The sequence below is a fragment of the Medicago truncatula genome, chromosome 4 (genome assembly GCF_003473485.1).
Source record: "Medicago truncatula cultivar Jemalong A17 chromosome 4, MtrunA17r5.0-ANR, whole genome shotgun sequence".
Lineage (NCBI taxonomy): Eukaryota > Viridiplantae > Streptophyta > Magnoliopsida > Fabales > Fabaceae > Medicago > Medicago truncatula.
The window spans coordinates 46,804,101-46,830,374 of record NC_053045.1 but is presented as its reverse complement, the minus strand read 5'-3'; the positions used below and the strand labels follow the sequence as shown (position 1 = coordinate 46,830,374).

The 26,274-nt window shown below is 33.2% G+C and overlaps 3 protein-coding genes across 7 annotated transcripts; 1 reads left to right on the top strand and 2 right to left on the bottom strand.

Annotated features, from left to right (window-relative positions):
* Nucleotides 1-3,258: 3,258 nt before the first annotated feature.
* On the top strand, nucleotides 3,259-5,823 carry LOC25493446 (transcription factor bHLH91). Of its 2 annotated transcripts, XM_013601945.3 has the most exons (4): nucleotides 3,259-3,407; nucleotides 3,814-4,783; nucleotides 5,058-5,453; nucleotides 5,554-5,823. In XM_013601945.3, the coding sequence occupies exons 2-4, from the start codon at nucleotides 3,824-3,826 to the stop codon at nucleotides 5,656-5,658; spliced, it is 1,461 nt and encodes a 486-aa protein (XP_013457399.1). In that variant the 5' UTR covers nucleotides 3,259-3,407; nucleotides 3,814-3,823; the 3' UTR covers nucleotides 5,659-5,823. The 2 variants fall into 2 exon arrangements, with proteins under 2 accessions (XP_013457399.1, XP_039688851.1); XM_039832917.1 differs by lacking the exon at nucleotides 3,259-3,407 and having other exon boundaries at nucleotides 3,718-4,783.
* Nucleotides 5,824-6,478: 655 nt separating this feature from the next.
* Nucleotides 6,479-12,153, bottom strand: LOC25493445 (phosphatidate cytidylyltransferase, mitochondrial). Of its 3 annotated transcripts, none has more exons than XM_013601941.3 (11): nucleotides 11,996-12,153; nucleotides 11,522-11,662; nucleotides 11,395-11,451; nucleotides 11,207-11,269; nucleotides 10,668-10,736; nucleotides 10,413-10,505; nucleotides 9,492-9,596; nucleotides 9,333-9,410; nucleotides 8,720-8,848; nucleotides 7,304-7,409; nucleotides 6,479-7,098 (listed from the first exon to the last, which is right to left on the bottom strand). In XM_013601941.3, exons 2-11 carry the CDS (start codon nucleotides 11,624-11,626, stop codon nucleotides 6,908-6,910), a joined length of 996 nt encoding a protein of 331 aa, XP_013457395.1. In that variant the 5' UTR covers nucleotides 11,627-11,662; nucleotides 11,996-12,153; the 3' UTR covers nucleotides 6,479-6,907. The 3 variants fall into 3 exon arrangements, with proteins under 3 accessions (XP_013457395.1, XP_024636741.1, XP_024636738.1); XM_024780970.2 differs by having other exon boundaries at nucleotides 7,000-7,142; XM_024780973.1 differs by lacking the exon at nucleotides 11,996-12,153 and having other exon boundaries at nucleotides 10,668-10,726; nucleotides 11,522-11,606.
* A 1,470-nt stretch (nucleotides 12,154-13,623) lies between these two features.
* LOC25493444 (DNA polymerase eta) lies at nucleotides 13,624-25,505 on the bottom strand. 2 transcript variants are annotated; one of them, XM_013601939.3, is made up of 16 exons: nucleotides 25,232-25,503; nucleotides 24,944-25,064; nucleotides 24,628-24,739; nucleotides 24,360-24,530; nucleotides 23,184-23,348; nucleotides 22,955-23,058; nucleotides 22,599-22,718; nucleotides 22,209-22,332; nucleotides 21,824-21,937; nucleotides 21,468-21,680; nucleotides 21,060-21,168; nucleotides 20,867-20,967; nucleotides 15,398-15,458; nucleotides 15,182-15,309; nucleotides 14,189-14,264; nucleotides 13,624-14,083 (listed from the first exon to the last, which is right to left on the bottom strand). In XM_013601939.3, the coding sequence occupies exons 1-16, from the start codon at nucleotides 25,305-25,307 to the stop codon at nucleotides 13,806-13,808; spliced, it is 2,073 nt and encodes a 690-aa protein (XP_013457393.1). In that variant the 5' UTR covers nucleotides 25,308-25,503; the 3' UTR covers nucleotides 13,624-13,805. The 2 variants fall into 2 exon arrangements, with proteins under 2 accessions (XP_013457393.1, XP_013457394.1); XM_013601940.3 differs by lacking the exons at nucleotides 13,624-14,083; nucleotides 14,189-14,264; nucleotides 15,182-15,309; nucleotides 15,398-15,458 and adding an exon at nucleotides 18,567-19,050 and having other exon boundaries at nucleotides 25,232-25,505.
* Between the last annotated feature and the right edge of the window lie 769 nt (nucleotides 25,506-26,274).

Genomic DNA, 26,274 nt, shown 5'->3' with positions numbered 1-26,274 from the left:
AACCGGAACACTAACTGGTGAACCACACATCAATGGCAACCTTAGAAAGAGTGGCAGAGACACGTTAACAGAGGTCGCCAAAACAACAACGACGAGCACAACCAATAGCGGTTGCAAACCCCACAAAAACGACCGCAAAAACCGGTCTAAACCCATTCGAGATCTAGATTTTTAGTCTTTTCTTTATGTAATGTACTTTATGTCCTTAAATTATGAAAAACAATGTTAAGAAATATTGAATATTATTTGAAAAATTCAATAATCATGTTACCCATTAATATAGTTTTTTTAACTAATGAAATCAGTATTGCGAATGTTTACATGGTTCAAAGGGCGACATTCCTCTCTCTATTTACCTTTGAATTTTAAGAGAGTAATATGACAAACAATGTTAAGTACTAAATGGATGTGTCTGTCTATCTTCAAAGAATTTGAGGAGGGTTTGTCTATACCATAAGACAAGAAAGGGTGTTTGTGTCAATTAAAAAGATCTCGGGGATCTCGGTGTAATTTTCCCATAAACAAAAATCACTTTTAGAGGATCATGTCATGTGAATTCACATCCAAAAAAAATGTCATGTGATTCATTTATTTAATTTCATATTTCGATTTGCATATTCATAATTAAATCTCACTATTAATTCTATTAGAAATTTACTAAGAAAACCTATTACAAATTAAATTTTCGTTTGTATTTTCAACCAAATTTTTTTTTTTGGAGCATTACAAGAAATAAACCATCATTTCTTTGCTACTAAAAAAAATGCCGAGAGTAAAATAAACCAAAGTATTATCAGGAAAAATCGAAGACAAATATAAGTTTTTTTCCTTTTTTCTTTTTTTAAGAAGTCATTGCTATAAGTTAGTTTAACCTACCAATTTGCATGGAGAGAAATGTACTATTGCAAATGTGAGGGACCACAAGCGTCGTTTATTCTATATTTTATCATCCAACTAACCCGCCTTCTTCTACAGTCACGTTTTGTGTGAACCATCATAATATTCTTTTTCTCCCTGTTTTTCTACATGATATTGGAATCCAAAATATTTCGTAATTTTTTTTTAAAGTATGATTAAAATAAAGAGCATAAAACAAATAATATAAAATTAACCAAGTAGTTAAGTTCAATTAGTCAATAAACTTCACTTAATGTTGAATCGGTATAGAGCATAAAATTTGATCCTTAATTTAAATAATCATTAATTGAACTTACTTAATTATCAATCAAACTTTTTACTCATTTGCGAGCAAGACACATCTTTATGCGGTTTTGTTTGGTTGCTTTATGCGTGGACTATATGAAATGAACGTAATCAAAGCTTGTTTAATAATATAGCAAGATTCATAGATCAGATGTTAGATAAAGTAAAGCATTACTCTCTTTGGTGGCTAAATGCTAGTAATGTCATTTTCGTTTATGGTTTTACCTCTTGGTGGTCAAATACCCTCATTTGTTTGCGAATTGGCTAATAACAATGGCTAACTTTGTATCTTTGTAATTATTAGGGGTGTTCTTGGTACAACTTATACTTTGGAGATTCCTAGCTTTGTTAATATATATTCCATTTTTTAATATTCAATAAAAAAAGAGTTAAGATAAAAAATACGCTTTTATGCCAAACTATATATATATATATATATATATTGTAAAAGGTTTTACATTATTTTTATCATTTATTTGTTTTAACAAAATAAATAAACTTTTGCCCTTTGTAATTTGAGCGAATTTTGGTTTCCCCTTGTCATATGGTTGATTTTGTACAGTCAAATTTCATGAATGTCCAAAATCAAAAAATCTTTAAATTATAGGATTAGAACTTTTTTTTATGAGGGTAAACTAGAAGCCAATAATATTACATGGGATAAACATATATTAACTCTAAAATTAACAATATATTTGTTCGAAAAATATATATAATTGCATGTCTATGTAAAATATATTTGTGTCAGGAATCTTCTTTATTGTTAAATATAATATTTTTAGTGTGTGAATGGTAAAGTAGAAATGTCAATGATCTCCATCATCTTTTTGTAACTTAATTATTAGTGCTTTTAGCAACATTTTTTCATCAATAAAATTCATACGTGAGATATTGTTTAAGAAATACGAGCACAAATCCACTTGAACCAACAAAATTTTGATACTATATTACCTCTCTTGGTTGTGCGTGTGTGTTACATGTTAGGTTTAGATTTCGATATGTAACTCATTTATTGGTCACACTCTCATATAAAAATAACTCATTCATAGTTACAAAAAATAATCACAGACTTAATACACATATGTGTGTATTGGTCAAGGGTTTAATCTCGTGTTGTACAGAAAACTCAGTTGAAATGGAAGAACCGCCTATTATATCCAATAAGTTTTATGACAGATACTAGTCCCTTCTAAATGGTGATGAATATTTCATACCTATAACATGTCAAAGAATTGTGTTTATGGGTGGCAATTGTTAACTAATATTAGAGGCACTCACTACTCACTAGTACACACTACACAATATGTTCCAAACTAGAAGGGCACTGCTGTACAGAAAAAGACTGGCAACTGTTAATCTGGAAAAATTCCTAGGTTCATGAAAAATAGTACAATCAATTTTTATTTTTTTTTACAGAAGTACAATCAAATGTTGCTATCTGAATTTTAATATATATATAGTATTTTTATGTTCAATTTAATGGCATCATCAACTATATGCTAGTATTGAATTTCATTCAAATTCATCATAATTTTAAGATTGTAAATATAATAGTTAATATATGATTTTTTATTATTTTTTTTGTTTAGAGGAGTTAATATCTGATATTTAAGAGGTTGTAAAATACGAGGGAAATTCCTTTTTTAATAAGAAAAATCATTTTAAACTAGGAAATTTTTTTATTTTTTTTTGAGTTTAAACTAGGAAATCTTGTGAATACCTTGTATTCGAAAAATGTTTCCTAGACTACAGATGCATGTATAACACATCTTTTACTATAGTATTTTTACCATTTCTTTATTATTAAATTAATATAAAGAAGTGAGTCCTATCAAATCTGTAGGTCTTGCTATTTAGAGAGACAAAAATGAAATATTAACAGAAGTTTGTTGCACTTGTACTTGTTATCTAAGACGTGACAGAATGAGAATGTGGTCCCAAGAATAAATAATATGACTTGTAAGTTGTAACTGAACAACACCTTTTCTTGACCCTAAAAACAAAACAACCTTATTTTGTTTTTAGTTTTTTTTCTTTCTTTCCAAATTCTATTTCTAACACATTATAAGCTATTATTCTTACATTTAGTTTCATAGATATATTTTCCTTTATAAGTACCATAATCCTTCCTACTTCCTTCTACCTTGTCTCACCACAAACTATTTTGAGTTTTTTGGATTCTCACTCAAACAAGAGAGAAAAGGGTGAGAAGAACAAATCCTATACACTTAAAATTCTTAACTAGTCTTTTTATTTTCTTTCTAATATAGGTAACTCACAACTACAAACAAACACATGTAATAACTTACTTTCTTCTTTAAAGTTTCAATCATTTTTTAATTTTGAGCTAGAACAACAACCTTCACCAAAACAAGTTTCAAACCTCAAATATAATTATTTAGTGAATTTTTATAAAATAAAAAATAAATAAAAATTGGTGATTGATTTGTGGTGTTGAACTGTTTATTCAGTGTTTATTTTTTTTATTTTTTTTTATACTTTCTTTTGGTATTTTCTTTTGTGATATTTATATATGCATTCACATTGTATGTTCTGTTACAACATTTTTAAATTTCTGATTTTTTTATTAATTTGTGTTAACTATTGCAGACAAATAGCAATGAGTTCAGGTTCAGGAGACAAGCAAAACATGCATGAACAAAATGGTTGCTTTGATCCCAACACAAAAGATGAAGGTGTTGAAAACTCTCCCAATGATAACAACACAAACAACAACAATAGCCTTGAAGAGAATTTCAAGCCTTCTGTAGAGGAACTACCTTACCACAATCATCAAAATTCACAACACCTTGATGATGTTTCCACTTATACAAATGGATTCACTCCCTCATCAGTAGACATTGAACAACTACAAAATCTTGGTTTGAACATAGGGAATACCTACAACAACATGGATAACCATTTGGTACAAGAAGTGTATCAGAACTCGACTTGGGACCCTAGTGTTCAGGATATGGATTATGTCAATCACCAAGAACACCGCCAACTATCTGAACAACAATATCAACAATTTATCGAGGCGCAAAACCATAACCAAAGCTACAATCCCTCGACCATTCTAGACCCTCATTACCCTTCACCGGATGTCCTTAACCTTCTCAACTTACCTAGATGCTCTTCATCTTTGCTCACAAATTCATCCACCATTTGCATGACAAACCCAACTCAAAATCCACCCAATTTTCATAATTCAATGACTTTTCTTGGAGACCTTCCAATAGGATCATCAGACAACACAAGCGGATCATCGGTTTTGTATGATCCTCTATATCCTTTGAATCTTCCTCCACAGCCTCCAGCTCTCAGGGAATTGTTTCAATCTCTGCCTCGAGGCTATAGCATGCCAACCAACTCGAGAAATGGTTCTCTTTTCGGTGGAGGTGATGAGATGGAGGGAGATGGGGATATGGGAGTGCTGGAATTCAATAGGGTCACTGCTTCTGTTGGCAAAGGAAGAGGAGGAAAAGCTACCAAACATTTTGCGACTGAGAAACAAAGAAGGGAGCAATTGAATGGAAAGTACAAAATCTTGAGGGATCTCATTCCAAGTCCCACCAAGGTAAACAGCAATAAACATCTATGATTTATTTTTAACCAATGTATAATTTTATCTGTGAATCGAGTAACCAGCCACTTTTCTGTTGTCAATTGTTATATGTTTTGAATTTTGAATTATTTTGAGGTTTCATATGTGATATATCAGTTTATAATATTGTTATGTCACTTATTTATTAATAAAAATTACATTTTTATTGGCAATGTATTTTCCGTTTCACGATTTGAATCTCTATTTGATGATACCATGATTAACGGGCAGTTTTGGTCAAATGCAGACTGATAGAGCATCAGTGGTTGGAGATGCTATTGAGTATATAAGAGAGCTGATTAGAACAGTGAATGAACTGAAATTATTGGTGGAGAAGAAAAGACATGGGAGGGAGATGTGTAAGAGACTTAAAACTGAAGATGATGCTGCAGAAAGCTGTAACATAAAGCCTTTTGGTGATCCAGATGGAAGTATAAGAACCTCATGGCTGCAGAGGAAATCCAAAGACAGTGAGGTTGATGTCCGGATTATCGATGATGATGTTACAATCAAACTGTTTCAGAGGAAGAAAGTTAATTGCTTGCTGTTTGTGTCCAAGGTTTTGGATGAACTTCAGTTGGAACTTCACCATGTTGCAGGTGGACATGTTGGTGAATATTGTAGTTTCTTGTTCAATAGCAAGGTTGGTAAAAATCAAGTAAATACTTTATAAAAATTTATGATTAGAATCATTAGATTTGCTTTGGTTATAATTAAAACTATAAGGTGTTTCACTGATGCAGGTGAACGAAGGTTCATCAGTGTATGCAAGTGCTATAGCCAACAGGGTGATTGATGTTATGGACACACAATATGCAGCTGGTCTTCCACATATAAGTAGGCTGTAGTCAAAATCAGGCACTAAATTGTCTGTATCAATTGGTACTGACAGGAATGAGACATTTTAGAAAAATAATGATGATAATAGTTGTAGTAAGAATTTCATAGGGAACATCCAAGAGATGCTAAAATTTATAAGTTCAATAGTTCCTATCTGTGTGTGTTTTTTTTTATTTGGTACTTTCTGGTTCATGACATAGTTTGATCAATTCTGATGCAAAATTATTGTCAGGATATTTTATATGGGATAATTAATGTTAGTTTTTTTTTTTAGTATACCTTTGTGATCTCTATTTATTTGCTCTTTTTTCTTTGTACATCTTTTTATCTTGCTATTTTAGTTTAGTTAGCAGTGACTATGTCTGTATTTTGTCTCTGCTGGTTAGTTGAGTCATACTTTACCTTTTCCTGTTCTGGCAAATAACTACTTTGCTTCATTGCCTTAAAATTACAAATCTTGCTGTTTACATTTCTATGAGTTCTGTCATTTATATGAAATTGGATTAGCTGTACTTTTAGTCTCTCTATAAAACCTAATACATATTTTTTATTTTGATAACTTTTCTTATAAAACCTTCTTTTTGTAGCTCAATAATTTTTTTTTTAGTGAATTTAATCCTTCAATTTCGATTGTTTTAATTGTTACAAGTATACCCCTCCAACCTTTCCTCATACTTAAAAGCTGAACTCAACTTCTTAAATTCTGATCAAAATTTTCACAAATTAAATTAAATTAACTTTTCTGTAGCCATTCACAGAACTTTCCTTTAAAATAAAGCTCACCCGTTGACATAAAAATAAGAACTCAATTACAATAAAAGAACAAGATAGCAATAAATGGGTTAACTAATGAAGAAACAAATTGGTTTATACATTTGAGTTCAAATTAGGTATTCCACAAACATATATTCCCTTTCAGTTGCACGACATCTTCTCATCCACAAGTACTGCTAAATTTTAGTACACAATGTATTTGGCAGATAAAAACCATTCCTATACTTGTTGATAAGTTACCCTGTTCTACCCCAAGAGAAGAATGATAAGATGCCAGTCAATCTAGTTACTATCTCTAGCAGTTGTTGCAGATACCTATTTCTTATGACTATGAAAGAGGGGTTTTAAAGGGGAAAAAAGCCACCTCCAAGATAATAGGATAAAAACGGAGAAATTAAAACAGAAAAAATGGCCACAAAACTAGTCCTCCTATAAACTTCCCCAGGTGCAAGAAAGCCTCGGATCTATGTTAAAGAATAAACATCATCTCCATGACTTCCAAGCTTTATTGATTTTGTTGGCGACATACATGGTAGCATTTACCCCACCAACAGCAAGTAGGCCAGATATGGCCTGCCTTGCACTTGAAACCATAACCCTTCGCCTCAAAATTCTCTGCAAACAATTCGCTGCCTCTTCTCTTGAGCTGATTTTAGTATCATGTAAAACTCTACCTGAAAATCATAGCCCCTTTATTCTCAAAATATGACATGCATCCCTATTAAGAGGTAAAACCTTGTCACCACCACCAAGTACCATCTAAATATTCTACTCGATTTTTCAATTTACTGATAACTATTGGAGGATTTGAACCTCAAGATTACTACAAATTAAAGTAATATAATTCACAAAATATTCTTCAACATTCTACAAACATACCAGTTTGACTCGGTTTCACTTCCTCTCCTTGCTTCATGCTCAATTGGCTTCTGATTGATGGAGGAAGAGCAGAAACTAGAGAGCGGGAAACTGATAAGTCACAATCCTGTTTTACAAAGTAAAAAAAGCTAATTTACTTGGTATGTCAACAACACTATATATGCGACATTATATCGTATACAACTTGCTTGCTTCTGCTGCTCTGCAAGATATTTGTCTCTACCAAATTTCCTATTTATTAAACATTGACAGGAAACTTTTCCATTAAGCACGCATTATCATAATGTATCAACATAAAAAAAATCAAACTCCATCAACAGTTAAATAGCAGCCAAAAGGTGGAAATTAAAATATCTAAAAGAAGATGGAAAGCACAACATAGCACAAAAACATTGCTAATATTTTCTCATTCTTAACAGACACTAATGAAAGAATAAGAACATTGCACCCTCATGACAACATCAAGCGGCGCTAAATAAAAAGATGAACATAATCAGAAGAAATTACAAGTTTATGTGTCACATCTCATAGGTTACACTTCACAGTGTTCATTAGGTTTCAGCGAGATTGTGTTAGCCCAGTGACAAAGATAAGAGGCATATATTTATTAACACTGAAAATATGCATGTGTTAATCTCTTTTCAAAATACGAAAACTAATTGCTGGTATCTAAAGATCAGAAAGATGTATTCAGTTACTGCAGTTGATGAAAGTATTAATAACTTACTTTACTACCATTTAGCTTTTGATGTTATAAACTTATAATCAAATTGGTTTAAACATATAGTTGCACCTATAGTATTTGAGCCTCTAAAAATGCTCAAACCGGAAAAAAGATCAAGATATAATAAATAAAGGAATTACAAGCTTGTTTGCAATTACTCATAGGTTAATTGCTGGTATCTAAAGATCAGAAAGATGTATTTGGTTATTGCAGTTGAAGAAAATATTAATAACTTGTTATCATTTAGGTTTTGATGTTATAAACTTATTATAAATTGTTTTAAGCATATAGTTGCACCTATAATTATTTGAGCCTCTAAAAATGCTCAAACCGGAAAAAGATTAAGATATCAAAATAAAGGAATTACAACTTTAGAAGCATGTTTGCAATAACTCATAGGTTAATACTTCATTGAAGGGTCCGACACACCAAAAAGCAAAATCCTTCAAATGTGTGATTAAAAAAAGGTAGAATTAATCTACAAAAAAAAGGAAGAATTACTATTTAGAATATTTGGTGAATATTTCTAACTAAGGATGAATCAACCAAAAGAACGGCTAATCAAATCAACATAAGCTATTTTTGAATGTTGTTAATCACTTTTCAGTTAATCATCCAAAATTGGAAATATGGTGGTAAGGATATCTGAAATTGTGATTCTCCCAAAAAGATTAATAGAATATAATAAAGACCTGAGAGACTTCTATTTGGTGATTGGCTGTTGATGAAAGTTTCAATAACTTCTTAGCCTCAAACTCTTCAAGATATGGCCTATACATCGAGTGGAATAGATCAAACTGCCCGGCCACAATCTTCTTCACCTGCATAGATTGTGAACAAGGGAACCTCAGTGAAAGCATAAGGCAAAAATAGGATACATGTATTATTGATCTGGATTCCACAAAGATGCCTCAAACACAATTTTACAACAGGTGCCGCGTGTCCTTAAGTGAAAAAAAGCAATACAGAAGAAAGGAATAAATGAAGCAAATATTTCATCTCATTCATTATATGATTCTAATGGTATTAAGAGAAAATCCAGTCGGTTGACCAGAACATCAGGAACAGGATGGTCACATTTGTTACATGACAACTATCCAGTGCTATACATCTTCATTATAAGAAACTCTGGGAAAAGTAAGCTATGCAAGAGATACCAATAAACTCAGAAAGGAATGAAAAGTGAGTCATAACTTGGGACGAAACTGGCATGTAATCTTTTTAGACATGTTTTACTCACATAAATATATTGGAATTTAAAAGACATGTACCATACAACGTACATAAGCAGCAATCAAGGACTACCTTATTTTTATCCTCAGCAAATAACATGCGCACATCACCCATATATGAGAGATTACAAATTTTAGCATACAGATCTGCCTGCAGGGTTACAGTTAAATCATTTCAGGTGTTCTAAGTTCCAGCTCCCAAAGAAATCAACCAAACAAGAAAGAAGTAAACCTCTGTGAATTCTGATGGAAGCAGGAGAAGAGAAGCTGACAACGCAGCTCGCAAGTTAATGTAATTGATTTTTCTTATGTCCAAATTATCAACAACAATTTGAACCTGCATCAAATGCATAAAAAATGTAGGCAAAACACTTAGAATTGGATTGTCATGCACAAACTTTCAATAATTGACTACACTTATTAGGCCATTTTAGTAAACTATGCATGGGCCCATAATTATTTTATTTTGTTATTTTTCATGTATACACAATGCGGATAGGTAGGTTTTTTTTTTCTCTATCTTCACTTATAGTTCAATGTCAAAGGATGCTGCCTAGCACTACTCTGAATAAGAGGCGAATATTTGAGTACACCTAGAATGATACTTCCACCATTTTGAATAAAAAATGTTCCCAAAAGTGACGGATTTGGATTTTGGAGATACCATATGAACCGGAGAGACCAGAGCACCAGATAGTAGTACATTACAGCTACATAAATTTGACTGACCACATAATGTTTAAAAGTTATTACTGTAAATCTTCATTGTAAGTCAAGGGAAAATATAAATCAGCACAGATGGAAAAAAAATTATCTACATATTTTTTCATTTAAGAGTTATTTGATATGAGAAAAATTATGATCTTGTAGATAGAATCCATCAATTGCTTAGAGCTTGGAAAAGATTCTACAGATATGCCAGGTACTCGGGTTCACCTCACAACAGGCTTCCTAAGTTGCATGAACCGAGGAAACAAGAAAAATTATGCTATACAAATCCCTACAAGAAGGCAGCATCATTCATTTGGCGAGATTCATGTTTATCCTTGTACTGCTTGAACATATTCTAATTTACAAATGAGTGATCCAAAATCTGCAAACCAAGAATCAATTTTTTTTTCGTGACATGAAGAGGAGAAAAATTGTAACATACTGGTTTTTGTAAACGACCACACAAGTAGAATTTCTCCCAATACTGCACATCTTGAAGTAAGTCATGCATTCGAACAACCCCATACTTGAACATCTGCATATATTTACTTTTAGATGAGAGACTCAATAACACAAGTAGTCTTTATTTAACAACTGCAAAACATGCCAGCTTTCATAAATTGGAAGGTGAGTTAGCAGAAATTGAATAAAGAGTCTGTTTACAGACTACACCACTGAGTCAAAAAGTTGGTAATACCTTTCCATTCCAAGTAACAAAAGGGTTGAAATGTACTCCCACACCAATTTTATCTGCAACTGCGGTAATCTTACATGTTACATCAAGATACAGTGTAAGAATGAGATACTATCATTATCTAATGAAACCCAATTCATATTTCATATATATAAAAATTAAAGGCAAAATTGCACGTTTGGTCCCTTATGTATATTTTAGGTTTCGAGTTGGTCATCTAAGTTTAAAAAGTTTCAAATTGGTCCCTTATGTCACTAGCGTTACAATTAGCTAATCCTTTTAGTCAAATTTCCGTCTAAAACATCCACCTGAGTAACAGAGACGCAACGTGGATAACTTTGCAGGGTGCCACGTGAATGTTTTAGGCAGAGTTAACTCAAAATTTGACGGAAAGGATGAACTTATGTTGACATCAGTGACGTAAGAGATCAACTTGAAACTTTCTAAACGTAGGGGACCAACATGAAACCTAAAATAAACTTAAGGAACCGAACATGCAATTTAGCCAAAATTAAATGAATAGTTAAATTGAGAGCAAGTACCAGCCTCTCTCCACCAAGGTGCACCATCCATGACGCATAGTGATGCTTATTCATTTTCAGATTCTTGATTGATGACATTAAAAAAACAAGACAGAGAAAAAAATGTAAAATTATATCAGTAAGACATTCAAATATTATGCAACTCATTTAACAGGTGGCATAACAGACACATCATGACAAATCAGTACCTCAGAATGCCATTGTATAGGGTCAGAAACACCAAGAATATAATCAACCATGGTTGTCTACAAAGCCAAAAACACATAATGAGAACAAATAGCAAATAAAATGAATGGGCATGAAACAAAAGAAGACCTTGTCATGATTGGTTGGATGAAGAGATGATCCATAAACGCAAGCAAACTCAACAGGGGGAAGAATCTGAAGAAAACTTTGAAAGTCTTGTGCATTATTATCCATATCAATATAAAATGATGCTGATGCCTACTTACTAACCTGAAATCAACATAAAAAACCTTGTTAGTGTTGGGCATTGAAACTCACTCATAGTATTGTTATGATAAGGGTTTATTTTTATTTGTTTTAAACTCTGTATCCGGCTCAAGGATCGATCCGCTGGAGCCAGAGCAAAGCTACGTATGGACAGACTCAACACAGAAATTGTTGGCATCTGGAGTATTTGAACTTGAGACCTCATAAAGGCTATATTAGTAGCTTGAAAAAGATGAAGAATGGAAATAAAAAGTGGTTGAGGAATTTCTTCGAACAGTTTAAGTGCATTGTGTTGGTGACACTGCATGCGAGTAGGTTAAGATAGAAAAGGCAAACCTGTTTAGTTTCCCATGGTGAGTTTTTGCTTCTACGCCTTGAAGTAGAATCTGGGTCGTGCTCAATTTCAAGTCTTGTGATATCTCAAACAATGGAGGAGGAAGTATACTGTGAATTGTGATTTATGTTTACTGGTTGGTTTTTTTATTTTTTCTAATTTTACAAAATAATAATTTTATGTAGTATTTGTTGTTTAGTGATTAAGTGTATTTTTGGTTTTTTCTCTCAAAAAAAAATGTGTATTTTTGGTTTTGTCTTGACAAATAATTGATTTTGACTTAGTTGATTATGTAAAATTAATTTTGAATTGAATAATTAATTTGTGTATTTGAATAAATTTTAGAATCAAAAACTACACATAACATTTTAATTTAGGTCTCCGGTCTTAATTTTTTTTCTCTCAAATTCATCCTTCTTACTAAACATTGTGGAGGTTGATGATGTGTTCATTAGATCGTGTGCAGTCATAATCAGAGAAAAAACTATATTTGAAATTGTAAAACACATAAATAATTATGTGATCTAACCCTACTAATATGATAATGTGCACTATGAAGAAAACAATTGATCTCCGTCCCACAAACATCACCACTACACAAATAGGTATTTGATTGATGTCTTTGAAAAAATAATACTAAGAGACTATTTAATTGTCTACATTATATTTAGTTGACACATCATCACCTACAATGATGTTAAGCAACGTACGCTACGCTGATAGGACAAAATTGAAAAATGATTTACATAAACCAAATTGAAATATGCATAATCTCAAAGACGAAATTGCGAGCTTCATATAAATTTGGACTTTTTTTTTTTTTACTCGAACTTGATTTAATGTTTTTTGTTCATTGTGGCAAGAAAAAAAAACGTTTTTTGGTTCAAATAAATTATACGTCTTTTTCCTACTTCGGCATAATTGCATCTTAATAATATTATCAACATTTGGTAAAAAAATCAATATTATCAACTTTGGTAGTCATCATTTGTCAAAAAAAACTTTTGGTAGTCATCAAAAAAGTCAATTTTAATTTGTCAAAAAAAATGGTCAATTTTAACTCTGGCATATAGCTTGTCAAAAAAACTTTGGTGCAACTTTTTAAAAAATAAAATAAAAAAATCAAACTATCCTATCAAAATTAGTGATGAGCATTAAATACGATTTGTATACGAGTCAATTTTTTCAAATTTATTTGACTAAGTTGTCCGTTATTGGGAGGGTTTTATACATATTTGATGTGATTCTAGTTAAAATAGGTGAGAAAAGTGATTTAGTTCTAACATGAACACTTTTTCTATAACCTGTTGAAAATCCGTTTGTTTTGAAAAAGTCACTTGTTTTATAAATAAACACTGTTTTATGTAAAGTAGAAGCTAAAATTGAATTTACTCCTACTAGTTTTCCTCATTTCTCCTTACATTTCACCTATGTTCCCTTTAAACAAACAAAGATTAAGAGACAGTTTTACCGGCTTAAACAAACAGGTCATCATTTATGGTCATCTAAAACTTATTTTCACTTCTATATGGAAATTTCCTTATTACCACAATAGAAGTACGAAAAAGGAGGGATAAGTGGATAACAAATGGTTCAGAGCAACCCAATAAGAGAAAAATAGTTTGCTGAATTCTGAGGAAAAGAATGACAATCATGCATATATATTTACATTTAAGATTACAAAGGTCTATAGTATAAATAAGTTATTCGCACTGATTCCATACAAATATAAACCAAGTTGCCAATCACAAATCTGCTAAATATATTTAAAACCTCAATATGTACAATAGACCAAAGTCGATAGTAATTTTATCAACTTCTATCAGGCCGAAAATATTGAGTAATACTAGAACCTCGTTTAACCACATTAGGCCGCTTACGAGGCCTAAGCCATGTTCGAAATTCGTCCTGAATTTCTGGTGGCAATTCATCAATGATAGAGGGATCAATCTCATCAATGTTATAACTCCAAGCTTGGCTTCCTTGAGGCATATTATCTACGCTACATCCACTGTTATTTGTACCAACCCCCTCAGCTGGTATCTCAACTTGATTACTTGTTAAATAACTAGCACTGGCAGACTGGGATCCTGCAGTATTGGTGACATTAGGAATAAGAAATAGTTAAGGGGCCTCAAAAATGTAATAAAGGAAAGCAATTAGATAATTAACATGCAACAAAGGTATTTTAACACCTTGAGTATTTGTAACATTCTTCTGCTCAAATGAAGACTGTGAATTATTGAAGAATTTTGTAATTGAGCAATTACCCTGTCACACAAAAAAATTGTATATGTTAAAATTATTGGATTCATGACTGACTCTATATCAATAAAAGCTACCACGAGTTAATGCTGTTTTGATTAAAGGGGGAACCTCCGAATTGAAGGCTTCTAAAGCAATATTTGGAATTAGAACAGGCACAAAGGTATCCCAGGTTCTGAAAACTAAATCAGTTATGAAGTTTTTCAAGAGACTGGGTCAAGAAGATTTGATGGTTTAACCATACTTCAATTGCAACCATACATATAGGTAGGTCCACTGCACGCCCACATGTGAAGACTGCGAACCAGGTGTACTGAGAGTAAACACACACGATAACGTGAGACACTCTCCATGCCACATTCATGAAAAGTTCAACCATATATCATTATAGCATGTCTTCAAGTTTCAAGGTTCACATTGAGAGGCAACATAGAATCCATGCATTTCAGTGTATGAAACCCAGGACAACGCACTTTATACAGCATGCCTTACACTCAGGCACCCTGTCTAGAGCGCATTTTAACATCTATTTAGGCCCGCATAATAGCTGGCCAGAAGGTAACATTCTTTTGTTTTTTTTAAATATTCCTTTCAAACAATGTCAATTTTTGGAATTAGCTGAAAAGCCTTTAAAAAATTGAACCGTCTGACCTCCAAGAAAAGTGTTAGACTAATTGACATAATTGTTATTGGACTGGTGGAATAACTAGTTTCCAGCTTAACCGACTCATATGCTTAGTCTGGTTCAGTTTGCTGAACTAGTATTGGAGCAAACAAATATATATAGTTTTGGTAAAGCAACGGTAGCAGCACATAACCCATCCTGGATCCTTCCTTTGCAAAATTGTAACCAAATTTGAAGGTTTTTACACTCAGGACAGTAGCTATATAAACAACGGTTAAATTAGTGAGGCAATGCATACTTGAGGCTTTTTTCCTGCAGCATTTTTCTTCTCAACTGCTTTCAAACTGGAAGTATTGGAAGCAAGCTTAGATTCTTTTGCAGGTAAATCTCTATATGGCTTGTTCTGTGCCATCCTGTCTTCATTTCCTGGAATCAATAGGCAACATCCATCATAACCTCAGAAGAAAACAAGAGAGAATGGGAATGATGAGTTAAAACTAGCATGACACAGTACCCAGGGGGGAGGATTCTTCAGTCAAGCCATCTACTTTCCCGGATAAATTGCACAACAGATCCTGTATAAATAAATTGGTATTGAAGTGTGATAGAATACCAATAAGCAAAGGATCTATTATGAAAAATTTCAGCTTTCAAATCTTTGATACTGTCAATAAACTACTTCTATATTCATACAAGGATGGTAATTATATTCACTGTTAAAATTTTGTACCAGATCCCAACATTAGACATTAAAACCCAATTTGGTATACAAGAACATCCCTTAATAAATTTATTATGAAATACAAGAACATTCCTACATTGCTGATATTTAAAACAGTATTTTTCTATTTAATAATTTCCAGTCTTAAATCTTTAATTTGGTAAAGAAATCTTAATTCTTTAATTAATAATTTTAAAAAATACATTCATATTTTGCTAAAAAAAATGATGAAAAAAATAGAATGAGAAAAGAGTGAAAGTAAAAGGTGCAGTTAATAATAATAATGTAATAAAAAAGAGTAAGTCGAAATGTTGGGTGTAATAATTGCGGTGTGAAAAAATTAAAACTGATGACTTTTTTGACAGAATTAAAATTGTTAACTAATATATTAGAGGCACTCAATAGTACACGATATGTTCCATGTGCCCAAATGTATTGAACATAGGATAATATTTTGGCCATCTGAAGTCTGAACATTACAGTTTAGTGCTATATTGTTCAGGGAGGATAGAAGAGGAGACGTCTCAAAGAAGAAAAACAAACAGGTATAGTTGCAAATCAGAAGGGTACTGGTGTACAGAAAAAGACTGGTAACACTTAATCCGGAAAAATTCCTAGGTTCATGGAGAATAGTACAATCAAATGTTGCCATGTAACCTAAATTATTATATAGTTTTTTATGTCAATTCAACAGCATTATTAATTAATTATAAAATAGTATTGAATTTCATTCAAATTCACAAGTTTAAGATTGTATATTATAGTTTCCTCAAAAAAAACAAGATTGTATAGTAGTTAATATATGATATTCAAGAGATTGTAAAATGAGGGAAATTCATTTTAAATTAGTAAAACCATTTTAAACTACCTTCTACCAGTTCTTGTATGTACTTGTGTAGGAAAATTATTTCATAAACCACATATGCAGAAGTAACAAATCTTTTATTAACTATAAGTCTATAACACAATATGTAATATAGTGTTTTCACCATGTCTTTTTATTAAACTGATATAAAGGGTTGGGTCCTATCAAATTTGTAGGTCATTCTATTTAGAATGTGGTCCCAAGAAGTTTGTTACTGTACTTACGTGACTGACTAGGAATGTGGTCCCAAGAAGAAACAAATATGACTGAACTTCATGTTGTAAGTTGTAACCGAACAACACATTTCCTTGACCCCAAAAACAGAACAATCTTTTCAGTTTTTTTTCCAACTCCTATCCTATTTCTAACAGATTATAAGCTATTATTATTACTTTCAGTTTTGAAGTTTATTTTCCTTTTTAAGTACCATAACCCATTTTACTTCCTCCTACCTTTCCTCACCACAAACTCTCTCTTTTCTTGAGTTTGGATTCACACTCAAACAAGAGAGAAGAACAAATTCAACAGTTTCACATTCTCCATTTAAAGCTGTTTTCTAGTGTACTTATTTTACTTCTAATATAGGTAACTCACAACTACAAACAATCATAAGTAATTTCGTTCTTGTTAAAAGGGTTTAAAAAAATGATTTTGTGCTAGAACAACAACCTTCACCATAACATGATTCAAATGATCAAACCTCAGATATAGTTTTATTCAGTGAAAGTGTTATAAAAAAGGTCTCTTATGGTGATTATTTTGTGGTGTTGAATTGTTTATTCAGTCTTTTAAATTTTATTACTTTGGGCTCCTTTCTTTTGGTGTTTTCCTTTGTGATGGCTAAATACGCAATCACATTGTATGTTCTCTTTTACTATTTTAAAATCTTCTGATTCTATTAATTTGTGTCAACTACTGCAGACAAAGATCAATGAGTTCAGGTTCAGGAGACAACCAAAATATGCATGAGCAAACTGGTTGCTTTGATCCCGACACAATGGCAGAAGGTGTTGAAAACTCTCCAGAAGATAATAACTCTCCTCAAACCATGCCAAATCAAGTGGTTGCAGGTAACAGCAACAATAGCATTGAAGAGAATTTCAGGCCTTCTGTGGAGGAATTCTCTTATCACAATCATCACAGCCCACAACACCTTGAAGATGTCTCCACTTATACAAATGGATTCACTCCCTCATCAGAAAACATTGCACAACAAAATCTTGGTTTGAACATAGGGAACTACTACTACAACAACATGGATAACCTTTTGGAGCAAGAGGTGTATCAGAACTCGAGTTGGGACCCTAGTGCTCAGGATATGGACTATGCCAATCACCAAGAATACCACCAACTACACAACCATAAACAAAGCTACAATCCCTCAACCACTCAAGCCCCTCATTATCCTTCACCAGATGTACTAAATCTTCACTTTCCTAGATCCTCAGCTTCATCTTTGCTCACAAATCCATCCACCATTTGCATCACAAACCCAACTCAAAAGCCACCTAATTTCCATTACTCAATGAGTTTTCTTGGAGACCTTCCAATAGGCTCAGACAACTCAAGTGGATCATCAGTTTTATATGATCCTCTATTTCCTTTGAACCTTCCTGCACAGTCTCCGGCCCTTAGAGAATTGCCTCAATCTCTCCCTCGCGTCTATAGCATGCCAACCAACTCAAGAAATGGTTCTCCTTTTGGTGGAGGGGATGAGATGGAGGGAGATGGAGGTATGGGAGTGTCGCAATTCAACAAGGTCACTGCTTTTGTTGGCAAAGGAAAAGGAAAAGCTACAGAACATTTGACAACGGAGAAACAAAGAAGAGAGCAATTGAAGGGAAGATACAAAATCTTGAGGAGTCTCATCCCAAATTCCACCAAAGTAAATAACAATTAACCATCTATGGCTTTTTTTTTATCCATATCTAATTATATATATGAATTGAGTATCAACCACTTTGCTTTTGTCATTAGATATATAACTTAAATCTTGAATTATTTTGAGGTTCATATATCATATATGAAATTGTAATTTAGTTATGTCACTTATAGTTTGGTTAAAAATGACATTATTATTGGCAATGTATCTTACGATTCATAATAAGATTCAAATCATTATTCGAAAAAAATGTCTTTTTGAATCTCTATTTGATAACCATGATTTAAATGATTAACGGGCAGTTTTGATCTAATGCAGGATGACAGAGCATCAGTGGTTGGAGATGCTATTGAGTATTTAAGAGAGCTGATTAGAACAGTGAATGAGCTGAAACTATTGGTGGAGAAGAAAAGACACGAGATAGAGATCTGCAAGAGACATAAAACTGAAGACTATGCTGCAGAAAGCTGTCACATGAAGCCTTTTGGTGATCCAGATGGAAGCATAAGGACCTCATGGCTGCAGAGGAAATCAAAAGACAGTGAGGTTGATGTCCGGATCATCGATGATGATGTTACGATTAAACTGTTTCAGAGAAAGAAGGTTAATTGCTTGCTGTTTGTTTCCAAGGTTTTGGATGAACTTCAGTTGGAACTTAACCATGTTGCAGGTGGACATGTTGGTGAATATTGTAGTTTCCTGTTCAATAGCAAGGTTGGTAAAACCAAGTAAATACTTTATAAAATTTATGATTAGATTTATTACATTTGATTTGGTTATATATTAAACTATGAGGTGTTTCACTGATGCAGGTAATTGAAGGTTCTTCAGTGCATGCAAGTGCTATAGCAAACAGGGTGATTGATGTTCTGGACACACAATATGCAGCAGTTGTCCCACATAATAGGATGTAGGTTGTAGTCAGTATCAGGGACCAAATCACTATTAATTAGTACTGACATTAATGAAACAATTTAGAGAAATAATGATGATAGTAGTTATAATAATACTTTCATAGGAAACATCTAGGAGAAGCTAAAATTTATAAGTTCAGTGGTTTCTTTGCGTCTTTCTTTTTTATGGTACTTTGTGGTTCATAACATAGTTTAATCACTTCCGATGCAAAATTGTTGTCGGGATTTTTAATTTGGAATAGTTAATTTTAGTTTATATTTTAAGTAAGCTATGTTCCTTTGTGTCCTTTATAAGCTTGCTCTTTTTTCTTCATACATCTTGTCTTGCTACTTTAGTCTAGCTTTAGCAGGTATTATGTCTTGTTGAAATTTTGGGGCATAACTCATCCTTACAAAACCGTCTTTTAAGGTGAGGAGTGCTTCCTCTTTATAAACTCTGATCAAGCTTCCAATCTAACCGATGTGGGACTAAATCCACCCCCTCAAAGACAAGCCAACATAAGGCAACTTGGGGCAGATCGCATCGCAATTTTAAGGTGGAATTACCAACCCACCCCCTCACATTCGGGGTGGGATTTCCAACGCACCTGAGGTGGAATTACCAACCCACCCCCTCATATTCAGGGCGGGATTTCCAACATGTCTGTTATTTTGTCTCTGCTGGTTAGATGAGTCATACTTTACCTTTTCATGTTTTGGCAAATAACTACTTTGATTCATTGCCTTGAAATTACAAATCTTGCCGTTTCCATTTCTATGAGAGATATTTCGTTCACATGAAGTTGAGTTAATTGCACTTTTAGCCTCTCTATAATAGCAAATACATAACTGTGGAGCTCAATAATTTTTTTGAGTTAGTTTAATCGGTTAATACTTCAATTTTGATTTTTTTTTTTTAATTGTTAAGCATACTCCTCCTTCGTTCCATCATACGTAAAAGTCAAAACTCAAATTTTTATTTCCTACCCAAAATTTTCACAAATTAAATACTTTTTAAGCCTTCTTTCTTGTATCTTATGTGAGAATGGTAGGAATAAATCTCAACCCTTTAGATCTAAGTGTATGGCTGAGATTAAAAATCATATTTTAATAAGTCGCGTGTCTCTTCTTCTCTTGAATTGTATACCCTTCAAATTCTATTGAATTTCCATGAATTTTATAAGCTTTTAAAGTTATTTTATATGCTAAATGATTCTACTCGATACCCTTCTCTCTCCACTCAGCATCCTTATAACAGAATTTCTCTTAACACGACTCATTTTCACGTTTCCCACCTCTCACCCTCAACCGTGTGGATATTCCCATTCTGCATTTCTCTTAACATATACTCCCCAGTCCCCACACTATAGAACTAGTGAAGTGCTAATGTCTTTTTCAACCAACTTTCTCATCCCGGGTCCTATCAGGACTAGATCCCAATATAAGCCATTAAAACCTTTCAAAATCTATTGGGCATTAAAAGCTATCAAAAAATCTATCCACCTTGCGGTCATCTAATATTTGCCATCATCATGATTGTAAAAATCATTTACAATATATGAATATTTTTTGCATATTTTCACGTAAAATGCGACTGACGATGTATACTGCCATTGATATACCTGTTGATCTAGACAAGCTTTTGGATGGTTCACTCCTGTGTCTTCTTCAGGACATTCAAGTTGTAATTCATTAGGAATCACTCCCATACAATTTTCACTGCCTGCTTCAGCATATAGCCTCAATCAAATTACAGTGGAATGCAAGAGAATGAATGATTTAATAATTAATACAACTAAAGAGAAGGTCTAAAACCTGAAGGTGACGATGGCGCAACTTCATCAATGACATTATCAACCGATTGGTTTGATGAAGAGCCATGTGGAAATGTCTCACTGAAGTATTTAGTAATCGAATGTGTGCCCTAGATACAAATGAAGTTCAATACGTTAAATATCATTATGTGATCTAAAGGCTGTGACTTGCTAAGTAACAACCACACAAATAAAAGAAAAATAAAATATCAAACACATTAGCTTAGAATACGGAATACGGAATACGGGCAGTATAATTTATAGTGACAGCATACCACATACTATAATTAATAAACGCTTATTTTAAATCTAGTGATATTGCTATCTGTTTTGAGGTGATCCTATGTCAAGAGCCACAAGATGAACCTGAACCACAATCAAGTTAGTAATCCAAGCAGTTCAAACTTACAGATGGTATGGGGACAATCTTACTCGCAGAAACAGAAAGTGCAGTTATTCCCCATTTATTTTCACTGCCATTAGTCTTAGAGTTGTACAAGCCCAAAAAGTCACGTAATCCAGATTGAAATAGAGTTAGGGCATCCTCTTGGATCTTTGTAGTCCCATATCTTAAAGGACAAGATTTAGAAGGGAACTTTTTATGTGAATCTGAATCCCCTTTCTGCAAGAAAAAAATGAAATAAAATAGCTGTAGCATAAAACCTCTGATGAAGAGGACAAAAGAGAACCTCACTCAAAAATAGTGAAAATGGACAAATTTATGAGTGAAGAGAATTGTGTGCAGATCATTCACATAATAGCCACCTTATATGCTCTAGCATGCAGAGTCAACGTGTGCGCAATCCGTTTGTTTTGATCCATGTCAGAGTCAAGGCGTTCACTCAGCTCTTCGCCCAGTTCATTAAGCCAATGTTGAACCTGGACGAAAAAAACTAGATGTGATGATATTGAAATGCTTGTAGAACTGACAAAAAGTGCTAAAATAAATAATTAATCGCAATCCTTGAATTTTAATCAACAAAACTCCAACATAAAAACCAAAAATATTTATAAGACAAAATAATATACGACCCAAGACCTTTGAGAAACAAAGGATTAGGATTTTTAATCAGTAATAAGCGCTGCTGAAAGCAGCAACATCCAAAATAAAGTGCTAGAAGTTTTCTTCAGCTCAGACAAAAATTCTTACAGAAGCGATTGTCTTCAAAGCTTGAGGCCCAGGAAATGTCTTTCCAGAACCATGGCTCTTGGGAAGTAGTCGCCCCTCAACTTCTTCTCCGCTGATTCCTCTCGCAATATTCCACAGCCAAGTACTGCAATGCTGTAAAAGTTAAATCAGGTATAGCATGCCTACAGATCGCTATGCAGACAATCAAATTGACAGTCATAAGAAACCATGAATGCACATGCATGCATATTTACGAATTGGTAAAAAAAATATGTCATCCTAGTTAAGGTAATACATGCAGTGAGATTAGAGAGTGATTCGAAAGTTCCTGCTAAAAACATGAGATCGCAAAAATAAAATAAGGAAAGAAAGCCAAACTATGTTCCTCTATGTTAAAACACAAATAATCACCCAGTATTGATCCCATAACGTTGTTGTAGCTTCTCCTCTGAAAACTGAAGCAGATCACCAACGGTGTTGATGCCAAGATCACTTTGTAAGGAAGTCCCCAGCTTTCCTCCAAGCTGTTTCCTGAAAGCCAAGTTTTCTTCAATATCACACTTTATAATCTAAATGACTGTGATCTTAGTAATTTTAACATGGGTAAAACAACTGCAAAAAGTACAACCTTGTTTTTTGCAAAGGAAAAAGTACAACCATGTGATTCATAAACTTCAAAAGAAAGTACATTCGAGGTCATATAGCATAAAGTTTAAATCTGAGTGAAATATATGACAATCCTTTCAATAATAACATTAGTGCATTACATTTTCTTTATCGGAAAAGACTCGAGCAACCCTTCAACAGATGAATGTGGCACAACTGTTTGTTGTGCAGGTTTGTTCATAGCACTAGCAAGTTTAGCCAGCATCTGAAAAAAGCACCGGGCATACGTTAATGGCCACTACAACTTTACAAACATCAAGGACGAGTCCTAAGGAAGGTGTTGTAAGAAATTTGGGACGTGATTATAAACATGCCAAGGATGCTACTTGCCTTATTATGAGCAATACCGGCGGAACACGTGAATTCTGTCTCTTTCAAAACTTGCATCCTGAGTTCGGCAACAATGAAGGCCCCACAAGCTAATAGCTTTTCTTGGTAGCTAGCATCGCTCCTACAAATCCACTTCCTAACTTCTTCTTTAGCATCATCTCCATCCTGAATAAAAAGCATTTTAAATACTACCACATGCTCTTTATTAAAAAAATAAAAATAATAATACTACCACATGCTCTCGTCATACCCCCATGAATTTGTTTGGCAAAAGAAATTAAAGATGCAGTAAGCTAATGAAGCGTATCACTGCATTATAAACAAAAGTATGCTTGAGACCTGGGCTGACGAGTTTGGCTGGTAAACTGACAATTAATCATTCTCTGTCATAATGCCCCGCCTAGTGAGCCAAAAAGACTCAAAGGTGGACTCTAACCATTTAAGTTGAAATCATAATTAACCTATTTTATTATGCTTATTTATTTGTATGATTTTTTAAGGGAAAATTTTATAATACAACTGTATAACCAGCAATGTTGTATGCAACGGAGTGTTGGGCAGTAAAAAACCAACACAAGAATAAAATAAGTGTAGCAAAGATGAGAATGTTGTATTTGATTTGTAGTAAGACTAGAAGATATAGGATTAGGAATACAATATTACCGAGAGACTCTGGGTAGCACCGATCATAGAAAAGATGGTGGAAACTCGGCTTAGTTGGTTTGAGCATGTGGAGAGAAGACTTGTAGATTTTGTAGTATGGAGAGTAGATCATGCGGAGGAGGGTAGTCAAATGGCTAGAGGCAGATGAAGACCTAGAAAACTATAAGAGAAACTATTAAGAAAGACCTAAAGATTAATGAGTTTGATAGAGATATGATATATGACATAACATTATGGCATCGTTTGATCCATGTAGCCAACCTGATAAGGCTTAATTGTTGTTGTCTTTGTTTTTTAGATATGGTTTATCTCAGAAACTAAGCATCTATATGGTATATTTTAATTATTTTATTTCTGTTATACCACACAATAAAATTCAGATTTAACATTGGTTGAACTTGATAGAAAGCAAAAGACCCGCCAACTAAAACGAATAAATTTAAGCGAAAGACCCACCAACTTTTGAAATTAATAATCACTGAAAATGCAAGACCTTTAAGAATAACCTCTGACCTTAATTTGAAGCCCCAAAACATGTGACTTGAGAACTTCTTCCTCAACATGTTCCACGCATTCAGGAGGAGTTTCCATTAACATTGTTTGAGCAGCATCGGTGAGGTCAAGATACACCTCATCAATTGAAGCTCTCTCACATCGACCCTTGCGCGAAAGAATCGAAACAACCTTTAAAATTGAAAATCACCAAAATTTAACATGAGTGAATACTCTAAAGATAACGAATTAAAATAGTGTGTTGTACTCCTGATGATAAAAGAAATACCTCTGAACCTGCATTCCTGTATGTGTTGAGGTTAGCTTTACCACGTGCTACAGGGACTTGAACCAATTGAATTTGCGGGCAGGCTTCCTTTGCTTCATCGCCACGCATTGAACTGAAAACAAACAAACAAGCATGTATGAGATGATGTCATTAATATAGTCCCCGAATGTATTACCACAACAAACACATACCCAGATGTCTCTTTTGTTAGTAATAGACTAAAAAATACATTGCAGAACTAAAATGATTTAACTAAACACACAATTGAGGATCAAAATGGTTTTATCGAAAACGTGAATGTGAAGTGAATAGGTACCGTTTGACACCAGATTTGCGAGCTTCATAGCTAACAGCAATCAAGCCACCGCCTTTGTAGGAGTTGTACTGAACAACTGCAGTAGGCAAGCCCCTTAAACTTGGTTGCTTCCTCTGTTCCACTGCAATCAGGTAACAACATTACATTAATTAAATTGGGGAAATTGAAATTTACAGTGCCGAAATTGCGTTGTAAAGCACGGAAAAGAGTGATTGTGAAACCCTAGGAACCAGAAGAGAATGCAAATAAAATGGTTTGAGAGAGAGAGAGAGAGAGAGAGAATGGAACCTTGAACGTAGAAGCAGTCCATATCAACGTGAGCAATGACTCTTCCATCACAACTCTCTCTTCTCCCCACCCGCATCCCTCTCTCCCCTTTTCCCTCCAAAATCTCTTTCTTTCTTCTTCTCCTCTTTTACTTTTTATTGAAATCACAGTCTCTTTTATAATCTTATTTTTTTTCTCTTTTGTTTGAAATCCATAGAATCTTTTACATATTTACTTTTATTATGAAAGAAGAAAAGAAGAGGCTTTCATAATTGTTTTCGTTGGACCCTTGCTTCTCACAAAATCTATGCAATAACTTATGCAAGTATGTATCTTTAATCTAATCTTTTTTATATAATCAAGCTCCATTAACTTCAAGCCATTGATGATATGTTGTTTTTCCTATGATGTCTAGCAAGTAAGTATTAATGATCTAAATAGTCAATTTCCTCCTGAAATTGTAAGTTTCATCAATTACTCCTTTGAAATTAACAAAACTTCAATTACCCCTCTAAAATTTCACAACGTTAGTCAATTTACCCCCTCCGTCAAAAGTGAATATGACGTTTTGCAAATATCCCCTGAAATTTTGCACTTATGTGGCAAATGTCCCCCAAACTTAAAAATTTATATTATTTTTTTCTTAAAAACAAACAATTAATAGTTAAATATTAAAACTAACTATTAATTTTGGAGTTTGGAAAAACTACATACGTATATACATCAAAATAGGGAAAAATGTGTATTTTTAAAGTGACAATAATGGTTATTTCTAATAGACAAATTATTATTTTTGGAGGTTTATAAACAAATTAATAATCAGATTTAAATTTATATTTTCTCCTTTACCATCTTACTCTTTTAACTCCTCCAACTCCTTCAACAATTTGCTCAAACCATGTAAACCACACAACCCTAATATTAATCCACAAATCATCCCATTATTGTCACTTTAAAAAATACATATTTTTCCCCATTTTAGAGCCTATTTTGATGTATATATGCATGTAGTTTTCCAAAATTCCAAAATTAATAGTTAGTTTTAATATTTAACTATTAATTGT

Excerpts from the sequence above, each read along its gene's own strand:
- LOC25493446 (XM_039832917.1), top strand. The coding sequence starts at position 3,737 with ATGCATTCACATTGTATGTTCTGTTACAACATTTTTAAATTTCTGATT. Across the intron at positions 4,784-5,057 it reads TCATTCCAAGTCCCACCAAG|ACTGATAGAGCATCAGTGGT; the intron begins GTAAACAGCAAT and ends GGTCAAATGCAG. Across the intron at positions 5,454-5,553 it reads GTTTCTTGTTCAATAGCAAG|GTGAACGAAGGTTCATCAGT; the intron begins GTTGGTAAAAAT and ends TCACTGATGCAG.
- LOC25493445 (XM_013601941.3), bottom strand. The coding sequence starts at position 11,626 with ATGGATAATAATGCACAAGACTTTCAAAGTTTTCTTCAGATTCTTCCC. Across the intron at positions 11,452-11,521 it reads ATCCAACCAATCATGACAAG|ACAACCATGGTTGATTATAT; the intron begins GTCTTCTTTTGT and ends TTGGCTTTGTAG. Across the intron at positions 7,099-7,303 it reads AGTGAAACCGAGTCAAACTG|GTAGAGTTTTACATGATACT; the intron begins GTATGTTTGTAG and ends TATGATTTTCAG.
- LOC25493444 (XM_013601939.3), bottom strand. The coding sequence starts at position 25,307 with ATGCGGGTGGGGAGAAGAGAGAGTTGTGATGGAAGAGTCATTGCTCAC. Across the intron at positions 21,938-22,208 it reads CTTTGAAGACAATCGCTTCT|GTTCAACATTGGCTTAATGA; the intron begins GTAAGAATTTTT and ends TTTTTCGTCCAG. Across the intron at positions 15,459-20,866 it reads AAGCTTGTCTAGATCAACAG|GATCTGTTGTGCAATTTATC; the intron begins GTATATCAATGG and ends TTATTTATACAG.